This window comes from Ambystoma mexicanum, chromosome 7p (assembly GCF_040938575.1).
Source record: "Ambystoma mexicanum isolate Mex_15411 chromosome 7p, UKY_AmexF1_1, whole genome shotgun sequence".
NCBI lineage: Eukaryota > Metazoa > Chordata > Amphibia > Caudata > Ambystomatidae > Ambystoma > Ambystoma mexicanum.
The window spans coordinates 255705295-255717584 of record NC_090939.1 but is presented as its reverse complement, the minus strand read 5'-3'; the positions used below and the strand labels follow the sequence as shown (position 1 = coordinate 255717584).

General features: G+C 47.8%; 1 protein-coding gene across 1 annotated transcript in view; it reads right to left on the bottom strand.

Moving 5' to 3' along the window:
• Positions 1 to 12290, bottom strand: part of PATL2 (PAT1 homolog 2) — a 1529270-nt gene that overhangs the window by 276418 nt on the left and 1240562 nt on the right. Inside the window, exon 16 of the mRNA XM_069636258.1 lies at positions 5988 to 6147. Coding sequence (XP_069492359.1) covers positions 5988 to 6147 — 160 coding nt within the window. The remainder of the gene's footprint in view (positions 1 to 5987; positions 6148 to 12290) is intronic.

Below are 12290 nucleotides of genomic sequence, written 5' to 3'. Positions count from 1 at the left end.
TTTAAGCCTGCTGTCATGGTGCATGCTCCCAAACATCTGGAGCTGGAGGGCCTACCCCAGTCACTGGCATCCATAAGGGCTTTTAAAGCCCCAGAGGCTTGTTTTAGGACTTCCTGGACTCAGTCCTGGCGCTGTTGGCGCCAGGCTCATAATATTTCATCTGGTGATAAACTGAATGGGACTACATACAGCCCATCCTAATGGGCTGAGCCATCCAGCCTAACCTGGGTGTGGCCGAGGGACTACTTTACCTGAGATTGCAGGATGAGGCTGGAGGGACTATTTTACCTGGAACTACTTGCAAGGCTATTTAAACCACACCATACAGACAGAACACGCTTTGCGTTATTCTGCACTCTTACAGCGTAACGCTCTCCGTGTCTGCTTAACTCCAGAACCGGAACTTCAACAACCATGCCCGTTCTGGAATCACGATCCATCGGTACCTGAGAAGAAGAGAAAGAAAGGAACAGGAATTAGTAGAGCTACTGAGGCCTTACCTGAAGCACTGCATCCGAAAGGCTGTGCCTTCAGCTGCTCTTCGGATTGTCGCACCTGCAGAAAAGAAAGCATCTGCAAGAATAGCCAATGCACACCCGGAGACTGCTTTCTTCTGGAGTTTCTTTGAGGCGGTCCGTCCGGTCTCCGCTCCGGATCCGCGCTGCATCTGCATTGCAGAAAAAGGAAAAAAACCAGCATGTCGGTCGCGCACGGAAAAGGAACCATTATTAAAGACATTTAGCGTGACGCACTAGCGCTATACTCACCTGCAGGATATCTGCTCAGCGTTGTAGGAAGAGGCAAATCTTCATCTGAAAACCGCCCAAGGCCGAGCCTGAAAGAAAAGAGAAACAAAAGTAAAAACTTGGGCAATAAAGACATTAAGCAACTATACCAAGCATCTATTGGCTTAGAGACTTACCTGCTGAGACAAGCTATTCAAGACTCTGCTACAGCCCCTGCAGGATCAGTGAAGGAACTCGATCCAGTGAAAGACTGAACATATTGCGCCACTGCTAGAGATCGCAGGACGGAGAGTCCACCATTATAAAATCCAAGGTGAGGCTGAAGCAGTGAGGGGGCATTAGGAGGTGGGAACCAAACCCGCTCCTCACGGCTGGCTAATATCTTATTTCGTCATTTTAGGCAAACGCTTCCTGGGAAGTGACAGTGAGGGAGAAGTCACATGCAAGCCTCATCGCTCAGCCCCGTGTAACGCCAGTACAGACATAATTTGTGCAACGCCCCCGTGGAGACCAGGTGAGTGTGACTCCTACTCAGGGCAGTTATTCAGAGGTTTTAACTTAAAGGGATCGGCTCTTTTTCTGTTTGGTAATGGTAGAAGTCAATTTTCCCTTCATCCCAGTTCTAGAACTTGTGCTGATTTGGAGTGTTGGATAATTCCATATAGGCTATCACATGGAGGGTGTCAGGAAGTTCCTTGTGGGAACAGGAGTCCTTGTCCCCAAAGGGGGATTCTCCCAGTGAGGTCCCATTGGCCTCTCGACCCCTAGGAGAGGCCCCTCGACCTCCTAGGGGAGAATGGAAAATTCCCTCAATTTGTCACAGGGTCCCTTTTGCGATGATATTTTGAGTTAATTGGGAAGTCTTTAGACCCTGCAGTACAAGAATGCTCCTTTCCCTTTCATGACTAGTGTGTTTCACTGATTGAGGGAAAAGCCATGCTCAATGTAGTGCTGTGGGGACACTATGTACCCCTTTATCATTGTTCTAAGTAGCAACTTTGCTACTTCCCATGCATCCTCTGAACAGGTTGGTGGCAGTTGTTCCTTTTTGACCTATCTTTTGGATGTATTGTTCTGGGCTGCTTTCACAGGTGCAGTAATGAAATAAAGGGTACCATATAACTCAATATGGCTCTCCCTCACCTTTTAAGTCCTGTTTAAGATAGCCGGTACTTTTTTGGCAGTCTTTATGTATGCCTTTCCAGGTATGATAGGGCCTCTTTCTTCATGCGCCGTGCCAAGCTTCTTGCAGAAGCCTGCAAAGGCTCTACTGTGTGTGCTGGCATGAAGTGCGACGGTCTGACCATAATCCACATTCACCCAGGAACTTGGATGTTGCAAGACAGATTCTGGGAGGCTGGCTGTTCCCTAATGGACAGTCGCCCCCAAGTTTGAATGTTGCAGAGATTTCACCCCCCCCCCCCACACTCCCAGCCCATTTTCTGGCTATGACAAAATGACCAGGAGCTGAAGAGATCCGAAGACTACAACCAAGCCATGCCGGAAGAATGCAGAAAGCAGCATTGGCTCAGCCAACAACACCAGATCGCAAATCTCAATCATCATATCAACAGGGAAGTCCTCTGCGAGCTGCCTTCCTCCCCACAAATGGTGAGACCAACTAGTCGCCAGTCCTACTTGAGGTACAATGCCAGTTTTCATTTGTGGGAGCGTGCACTTTTGCATTTGCTCTGCAGGGATCAGAACCAGCTGTTCAATGCTGCAAGGACTTTCGGAAAGGCAAACGGCTGCAACTTTATGTGGGTACTCGAGGCTCTGGTAACACTCTGGCAATCTGCTGTGCTGCCATCTACCAGCAGAGGAGTCCGCAGGATGATCAAAGTCAATTGTCGAGTTGTAGAGGGCCACCTGACCATCTCCAGGTTCAACGCAAGTCGTCTTACTCTTGTAAACGAATCTGGGTGTGTCAGTCTAAGGTCTCTAGAGGAACCTAAAGATGGCAGGTGGGGAACACCCTAGAACCCATGACCAGGCAACCCTGCACAGTGACTACAGCAGTGAGTCTAATTATCCCCAGCGATACACTGTCCCTGGTACCATTCCTAACATTCTAGGGGACTGGGGCAGAGATCCATTACATGGTCCTCTCCATTGGGTTTGCATTGGACGTAAAGTCATGCTTACCTTAGAGCTATCTAGGGATGTTTCAGCAGAGTGGTGACTGGTTCAGTACTTCTGTGGGTCCTCCTTCAGAACCCCAGGAGTGATTGTTTCTCCTCCTGTTGCTAGAACTTGACTAAAGTCCCTTAATTCCCCATTTCAAATTGTTGTATTTGATCTGCGTTAACTGAATTGCAGTATTTACCGGCACTAGCAGAGTAGGCCCTGCTGCTGAGGCAACTTTGGGACTCTTAAATGACTAACAGAGACCAAGTATAGACTAGGGCTGGACTCCTGAAGTTGTTGTATATGGTGTTGTGCGCCTTATCATATTAAGGTTTATGTGTAATTTGAGTACCATCTGTTCTCCCTACTTTAATGCAATTATTGTGTGAATAACTGCTAAGGATTGTAAAGTAGTCTAATCCATTGTGAGTCACCTGTGAATTGTATAAAAGGTACAAAAGTATTGCTACACCTTAAAGTATTTAGGTAGAGTAATACATTGTTATTTTTTATAACATAATCATGTAGGTATTCAAGTCTTAGTTCAGCCTGGCTGCTTGGTCAAACCTACTTCAGAAAGTGGCTTTGCTCAAATGGGGTGGTGAATAAGCTTGCAAACCCTACATTGTTTTTTTGTCCTACCCCAGGTAGGGACGTTGGAAAACCCTCCCAATAATGCCTTTGCAGACAACTTCCCTCCCTTTACCCTACCTTCCTGTAGGTATCCAAACCGTCCCCCATCAACATAAGAAATGTATGCAGCTGGGCCACTGTGTCCTTGGGCAGTACAATTCCCCATTTGATTTGTTGCTTCTTGGAGCAACCACGACAGCATATTAATGAACACTTCTTGAACATATTATCAAAGAGGAGATGCTTCTCTGTAAGGTTCGAGTTCTAATCTTCACCCTTTTCATTTTGAGACATTATGCAAATGGCTTTGGCTGCGCTTAGTCTCTTATACCGAGTCAGGGAATAATATTTCAATGAAGTTTGTGTCCCTGCAAAGGCTCCAGGTTGCATTTAACTCCAGAATTATAGGTCTTCAACCGCCAAACGAAACACTGTTTTGAGGAGGAATCAATGTTATCTTGGCTGTCCGTTCTGCTATTAGTCTGCTGCTTGCTTCTGTTCCAAACAAATCTGAGATCTTGGGAATCTACACAGATTTCTTTTTCACTTCCCACCCAGAGCAATAGATTTCTCAAGCTTACGTGGGACAGATCTAAACAATTAGGTCACCGGAGACCAGCCTGAAACTAGTACTGATTGAACACAGCTACACCCCACGTTCTTGAGGAAAAATATTCCACACTCTCAGGTTGCTGTATTGATGAGGGTGTGGTAATGTGAGAAGGTCACCATGTGCAGGCCACATTCAAACTAATTTTACGCTTCCTAACCCATTCAAACCTTTGCACAGCGATGGGCCTTCAATTACAGGACCTCATGCTAAAGTCCTCTGCGCAAGAACAGGGACACCCCTCGGTCATCAGAGGGACACAAACCCCTCCCAGGAGGTGCAAGAGGGAATAATCACTGGCAGCAACACTCACTCTTGAGTGGCATGCAACAGGGCAGCCTAAGCCATTCCCTCAGCCCTCTCAGGGTGTGAACCCATGGACATTGCCTCAATCCCACAGTAGGCCCTTCCATTGCTCAGCAACGTTATCAGAAAGTCCTACCCAGCCTTGCTAGATATTCTTGCACTGCTTCACCTTAAGAGCGTAGTTGCATTGGGAGAACCCTGGACATACTGCTCCTCAGATCAGTGGGTAGCTCAAGGAGCCCCCTGCAGTGCAGACAGCTCAAAAATGCAATTTGCTCTGCAGGCTCGTGGCCAAACACAAACCCACCTGAAAGGTGTAGCCCGACATATAAAAGCCATTTTGAAGCAGCCTAAAAAAGGAGCCTTGCTGCACACCTAGCTCTTGGCATTAGGCTTTAACCAAGGTGGTCTGAAGCTCTTCAGCGGTGGCCACTGGGGAAAAGGGAATGAGCTAGGTATGGAAGTTGTCTAAGCTAGGCAGCTCCACATCCTAGCCATACACCCATTTATTTTCTTGAAACTCCAATGTCTACCAAGAAATCACTGAAACACGGAAACCAGGTTTTCCATAAGAGCCAAACAAAGGTTTGTGAAGTCTCCTTAATGTAGTTCGAAGGTGCGAGAGGTCAGTTTTGTAATCGATGAGCAATGCTAGCAAAGGGTAAAGTGAAAACCTACAAAAAAGGACCCAAAATGATTCCATGTGCTGCAAATTAAATAAGGAACCGAAATAAAGCAATAAGGATTGAGGATAGAAGTATGACAAAACATGAAGCGGGAAGGGGAGGCAATGCACTCCCCCTACCAGAATGCCAAAAGGTGATCTAGAAACAGGTTAAGTAATGGATCCCATACATCTAGTGATAACCAGAGAAGTGTTTTTAAAGTAAAGTGGTTCGACAAGGAATGGATTTTACATGCAAAATCACAGGTATATTTTCAAAATGGTACTATTCTGTGTGATTAAACCTGGCCAATGTCAAAGACACCTACAGAAACTTGACCAGCCACATTAACTATGCTCAAAATGAGTGTGCACCTGTACTGTGTGCACTATGGGAGGTAGGGGCAGAAGGGCATGCCCATAATTGAACTCTAAAGACTTCCCAACATGCCTGTGCCTCAAAGACCAATAGTTATTTTAAGTCACATGTAGATCACCAAAGCCCCCGCTTTCATTGATAAGTAGGAGCAAGGAAAAGGAAATCCAGCAGACACCAACCAAACAAAGTTCAACCTTTTCTGACACATTTAACTTTACTAGAATCAAGGAATGGAAGATGCTGCACCACTTGCATAGACTTCGGGAGAAAAATATAAATGAGTCAGCCGCCTTTCTCCATTTCACATAGGAAGTAATATCGGATATCGCAGGCAGTTCTTACACAAGGCATTGAATTAATATACATTATTTTAATCCAATTAACTATGTGCTGGGCTGGTTACACCCCCCCAACCACCAACCAAATGGAAACTAGTAGAAGGGAACTACAAATTGGCAGCATGGCAAACTCATTTCATGCCTTTGAATCAAAGCCCTCTGGTAATCATTTTATCAACCTTACCTCTTCCACCATGTCCTTTTTTATGAGAAACGTCAAATGCTCGGCAACAGTCTTGAGAATCAACCCTGCCTGTTTGCTCTGTAGATATGGGATCAGCCTAGCAATCAATTTTTTGCCTTTCCCAACAGCCAGGGACTGTAGAAATTCATCTTCTGTTTCACTAAAAGAAAAAGCAGAGCAGTAAAAGCTTTTAATTCAGAGTTTTTGCATTTTCTGTATTTAGGACATTGTGTTTCGACCAGAAACTCTTAGAAATGCATGCATTAGCTTAGCAGTGGCATTGTTCGAATTATGCAGAGTCGGGTGATCAATGTAGAAAAGAATGAGACTGGGAACCAAAGGGCCCCAAACCCGGTTCAACAAGGATACAGTGGTGATGTCAGCATAAGGGTAATGATGGTAGGGAAGAAAACTTCACAGGGGCGGGTGAAAGAATATTCTGGGATCACACAGGGGAGCAAGATTGAATTTGAGGCCAGACTTGAATGCCTGCATGTTGGTGGCATATTTAACAGTGTGTAGAAAGTTACCATGTTGGAGAGAGAAGGAAAGGGCATAAGAAAGGAACAGTGTGAGTGAGGGATGCCAAAGATGGGAAGGGTACTGGAACTAAGTAGAAGGAGATCCGCAAGACATGGTAGCAGCCATATTTTGGAGAGTTGGCTTGTCCAGTACAGATTTAAGTATTGGTAGCAAGAATTTGTGAAGGGGCCAGATGCAAAATTGGAAGCCATCAGCATGAATACACTGGGCATCGAAGGACAATGGGCACGGAGATTATAAAAGTGACAAAGTGGACAATTTTATCAAGCGGGGACAGAGTAGCGAGGAAAGCCCAAGAGGTGGTTCAAGTAGTAGTCATGATTACAGAGCATGAGAACGGCGATGAGCATTTTGGTGGAGTAGTAGGCCAGCAGCTAGCTGATGTTCCTGAGCAAGTTGATCCTTGTAGCAGTGGTGGTAGAATAAATGATATAGTGCAGCTTTAGACTGCTATTGAAGAGGACTACGGTTGCAAAAACTTCAGGGAGAGGGGAGCTAACCATATGGTCATGGAGAGAAGAGAATGGTGAGGCGAGGAAATGTGAGCCTTTCAGGGCTGGGGGACTGCTTTCTTGTACACAACTCCTTCAAGACTGAAATCATAGGGCCATCTGGTCATGGCCAAGAGCTGGATATCCAGGAAGTGGCTCTGGTGCAAAGATAGGAAATGAGAGGATTGGAGTGCCGTTGGCAAAGGTGTTGAGAAAAAGAGGGGGATGAGCATGGCAAGGAAAGATGTAGAGTGAATAGCATTGGATCTTGAGGGGACTCCCACTGGGAGAAGGCTGAAACCAGATGTGTCCCCATTCCCAGAGATGGAGTAGACACAATAAGATGTAGGCAGCCATCCAGGCAAGTGTGGTATTCTGAATCCAAAGGTTAGAGAAAATCAAAAGTGGAGGGGAATATTAAAAGCGTCAAACACTGCAAACCGGTCAAGAACGGGCAGTTGGCAGATATCCTGATATCTCCCTCTCCTCCACCTCCCACCGCTGACTCATCCCGACACTGCCCTTTCCAAGCTCCACTCTGCTATCTCCGATACTCTCGATGTTCTTGCCCCTGTCATGAGGATCCGCTTGAAGCCCAAAGCCAAGTGTAACTCTTGGTACGACTCTGACCTAGTCACCCTGAAACGCAAGTGCAGGGTTTCCGAGAGGAAATGGCAGGCTTCTTGTGCATCCTCTAACAAACTGTTCTTGTGCCTGCTCCAAAGAAAATACTGGCTCTCTGTCTGCACTAAGAAGAGAGCCCACATCCGAGCCCGCATCTCTGCGGCATCTTACTACTCAGCCGAACTCTAAAATCTGCAAGGAGCTGGCCAATCCTGCTGCAGTCTCCACCTCTCCCGTCCTCCTCTCCCAGGCCATCTGCATGGCCCTCGCTTCTCATTTCATCAAAAAAAACAGAGGACCTCCTGGCCACCCTCTATTCCTCTCCTCCTCTTCCCGCTTCTCTCTCCACTACCTCAGGCCCCCTCCCACAACCACCTCTCCTACCTTTCTGTTCCTTTCCTCCCTTCTCCCCGACGAGATTTCTAGACAAGTCTGATCTATGAAAGTCTCATCAAAACAGGTTCTTCCCGGTTCGTCTAAAACCATCAAGGACCATATTGACACCTTCGCGCCTGTGGATTTCTGCAATCATTCCCTCGCCACTGGAGCCTTCCTCTCCCCTCTGGGGCACTCTTGTGCACCCTCTTCTGAAACCTACAGCCGACCCCTCTCTTCCAGCTAACTACTGCCCAATCTCTATCACCCCTTTACTGGGAAAACTCTTGGGAAAGCTGGCCCTCTCACCGGCTTAACCTCCACAGTGATTCTGTTGGTTATCTTCATGACCATCAGTCAGGCTTCAGAGCTGCCAGAAGCACTGAAACTGCTCTCTTGAACATCCGTTAAGACCTACTATCCAACCTGGATTCCAATTGCCCCTCTGTCCTCATCCTACTCTATCTCTTCTCTGCTTTTGACACGGTCAACCATGCCATCCTGCTCAACCACCTTCATGATAACCTGGGTATCACCGATCAGGCCCTCGCCTGGCTGACCCCTTTCCTAACGGACAGCCTCCCAGGTCCAAATTGGTTCCTTTGTTTCATCTCTCACTCGCCACTTGTGGTGTTCCCCAGGGTTCTAACCTCTCTCCCTGACTCTTCAACCAATACCTGGCATCCCGCACCCACCGCATTGCCGCTTTCTGTTCAAACTTTCAGTGCTATGCAGATGACACTCGGCTCGTTTTCAGGCTTCTCTCAGCCCCTGCTCTCCCTCCCTCATCCCCGGCTGTCTGCAATCCAGGAGTGGTGTGCCGCCAATGACCTCTGCCTTAATGCCAGTAAGAGAGATCCTCCTCATCGGCACTCCTGCACCTTCCTTTCATGTCACTCTCTGGCCGGCCTCCTTTGGCCCCCTTCCTGCTCCCACTTGTGAGGCTAAGAACCTCAGGGTCATCAACTCCACACTCTCCTTTTCTCCACACATCTCTGATGTCTCTAAGAAGGCAAACTACCAACTGCACCTCCTCAGGTGTATTCACCCCCCCCCGCAGAAGATAATTTTCTCTAGAGCTATGGATCTCTCCAGGCAGGACTACCCTCCACTGCCTCCACTCTCAGCCCACTGCAACTGCAACTCATCCAAAACAGGACTGCAAGACATGTCCCTGGCCTTAAGCCTAGGGATCTGATATCTCCTGCCCTGAAAACTCCTCATTGGCTGCCAGTGGCTGCAAGGATTAAATTCAAGACCCTCTGTATTGTCCACAAGGCCTTCTGGGGTGGGGGTCCCCCAATACCTTCAGCTCGCCCTCCAGAAATACCTTCCTACTTGAGCTCTTTGCTCCTCTACCTCCAACTCCCTCAGGGTCAGTCGCTTCTCCAAGCAACGAGTTGGTAGATCTGTCTGCGCTGGGGCCTCCCTCTGGAAAATCCTCCCTGCCTCTCTGAAACTTGGAGAACCACCTTCGGTTCGGGAAGCACCTCAAGAGCTGCCTCTTTGCTTCTGGCCTTCTCTCTTCCTCTCCCCTGCTGATCTTTCCGTTTCTGCACTGGGCTCCTGGTTACCCTCAGTTTTCGGGCCCAGATCCCTGCCCACCCATCTGCTTGCCTCTTGGCAACCCTTGCACTTGGGTCTGTATCTACAACCCTTCAGTCCCCTAACATGCACTTATCGGACACTCGTTGTCTGCACTTATATTCTGCACTTGCCACCTGCCGTTTTATTTCTAACTCCTGTTTCAGAACTTTCCATTCCTCCCCTACCCCTTGTACTCCTCCCTCCCCGCCCCCCCAAAACTCTCCCCTGCACTTGAGCGTTCTCATTGTCGCTGGGCATAGTAAGATCATAGTTTTATTTTCCCCTTCCTTCCCCTTGTACCAATCCCTAGCTCGTCGCGCCCTGAAACACATGTGTATGGGCACAATATAAATAAACTATGCTATCGTATCATGTGGTGAGCAGAGATAGAAATTGTTGAGATGCGGTCAAAGCTCTTTCTGAAAAAAATCACTGTCAAACCCAGGTTGGCGAGGGGACACAGAAGTCATTAGATTTATGCGTTTTAATATTTTGGAGTAAGGGAGGTGGGGGGGGGAGACAGGCAAATAATGGGTTGGTCTGCTGAGGGCTTTGAGGGTAAGAAACATCTACCTTAAACCAAGCAGGGAAAACCTTTTTTTAGAGAGGGAGCGGTTGAAAAGAGATTAGATAAACAAAGAGCATAAATGGCTCATTAAAAAAACCTGCATAGCAGTGAGCTGCCAGTTGCTGTGCTCCCTGCTTTGGTGACAAGCATGGCTTCTTTTTGGTGTGAAGCCTGCCGCCACTGTTGCCCTGGGAGGGGGCAAGCAGTAAGGCTGCCAATACTATACAACCCCAATTGTTTCCTATGCTTCGTGTGTCTGGATTGTGTTTCACTCTGGATTATCTTGTCCCTCTGGAATTAGCACGAAGCAGAGCCAACGTATAGCCAATATGCAGCTGTTTTGAAAGCAGGTTAAATGAAAGGACAGTTTTCAGTGAGTGCAGCGAGGAAAGGCTAACCAGTCACAAGGCATTGTTTTTCTGCTTGTGATCTGCTCGAGTCAGACTTTCGATCTATCAGACTCATTTGACTCACCTGGCCTACTTGATTTGTTCTCACCCATTTCTCAGTTTCCTTTTTTAAGGACTGTGATGAATCCTAATGAGTCATCACGGATTCCCTGGTGTCTGTCTCCTTCCAAATGGCCAGGGAAAAGCAGGCACTACATGATACTGATCCTGGGGGTGGTTTCAGGAGGGAGGATCATTGGGGTTGGGGGAGGTGAAGAACGGGGAGGGCTGGGGGATGGAGTGCTGACTCCCACGGGAAACGCACAGTATTCTCTCCCTTCCTGTGAGGAGGAAACCACAATACCAGAGTTTTTAATTGCATATTGTTGTGGAACCACCTGATGTTTTTGATGATCCCCATTTCAAACACAACTGTTCAGCAATGTGGTCCAAAATCATTTGAAACTTGTTGGCACAAGTCCCAGAAAACACTAATTACAATGACGCACAAGGAGTTAATGGGGAGGAAACGTGACCTTGAAATCTATGTGCAGTCTAGTTGTTGCCAGCCCAGTCAATTACGTGGGACATTTAAACCCCCGATCAGCTGTGTAAATGGACAACGTCAGGAATGAAGAAAGCAAGAGAAGGAAGATTACAGAGTGTGCAGAGCAGGAAGCATGACTGGTGGCAGCGGAAGACCATCAGAGGATCGTGGGGAGAACGAGACACGCCCATGCCAAAGCAGTTTGGCATCGCTGCGGACCAGAAGAGAACCACAGGATAGGGGACAGTGAGAGCAGACGACGCAAAACGTGACAGAGATGTGGTCTTGCAAAGCTGTGTGGGTCTTGGCAGCGAAGGCTAGGAGAGTCGACGCACAGACCCAGACAGACTGTCCAGACGTGGAAGCTGACTCTTTGCGAGCACATCTCAGCCACCGTGCAGTGAACCGGCGAGTCAGCCTGGTATCGAAGGGGGCCCCAGGATATGCCAACATGCTAAACAGCATTGTGAACTACTTATCAATACAACCAAATATAATTAAATGGAAAAGGCAAATATGGTGCAATTCTACAGACATAAGCTGTCAGTTGGGAGAAAACTTGAACCAATATTACCAAGAGCCTAAAGAGATTCTAAGAGAAATGCCTGGAGTGTTCCACATGTCCACACTGTCCGTTTCTCGAGCCCTGCTGGTCGCTAATCGCTGCTAACTATTGTGGGAGGAGCAGAGACCTTAAAAACCTAGCTCCCAAGCTGAGCGACAGAGTGCCTGGAGTGTTCTACGTGTTCCTTGTGGGCCGGCGTAAAGGGGTTGTGGGGGGAATACTTGCATTTGCACCAGTTTACCCCTGCAGCAAAACAGTGTCTGACGTACCTCCTGAAGACCTCAATCTATTGAACTAAAGGCCTTTGTAGTGAGGACCAAGGCCTATAAGAGAAGAGTTGCTGCATCCGAACAGTTTTTTTTCTGTCTGCAGCTAAGCCTGCTGCTGTTTCTACAAGGGCTATAAAATCCGCCCTGCAGCGTGCAGCGCCGGTCAACAGGAAGAATGGAGGAACAGGTGCCTGCGAGGGAGGAAGGTCAAAGCCTCCGAGGTATGAGGAGCAGCAGCGAATCCAACTCAGCGAGGGTGAGGAAAAAGTCACTTGCGGGTAAGAAATCTGAAGTTTGCCGCTATTCCCATCGCCCTGTCTCCTACACGAGTTTGCGAGCCTGACC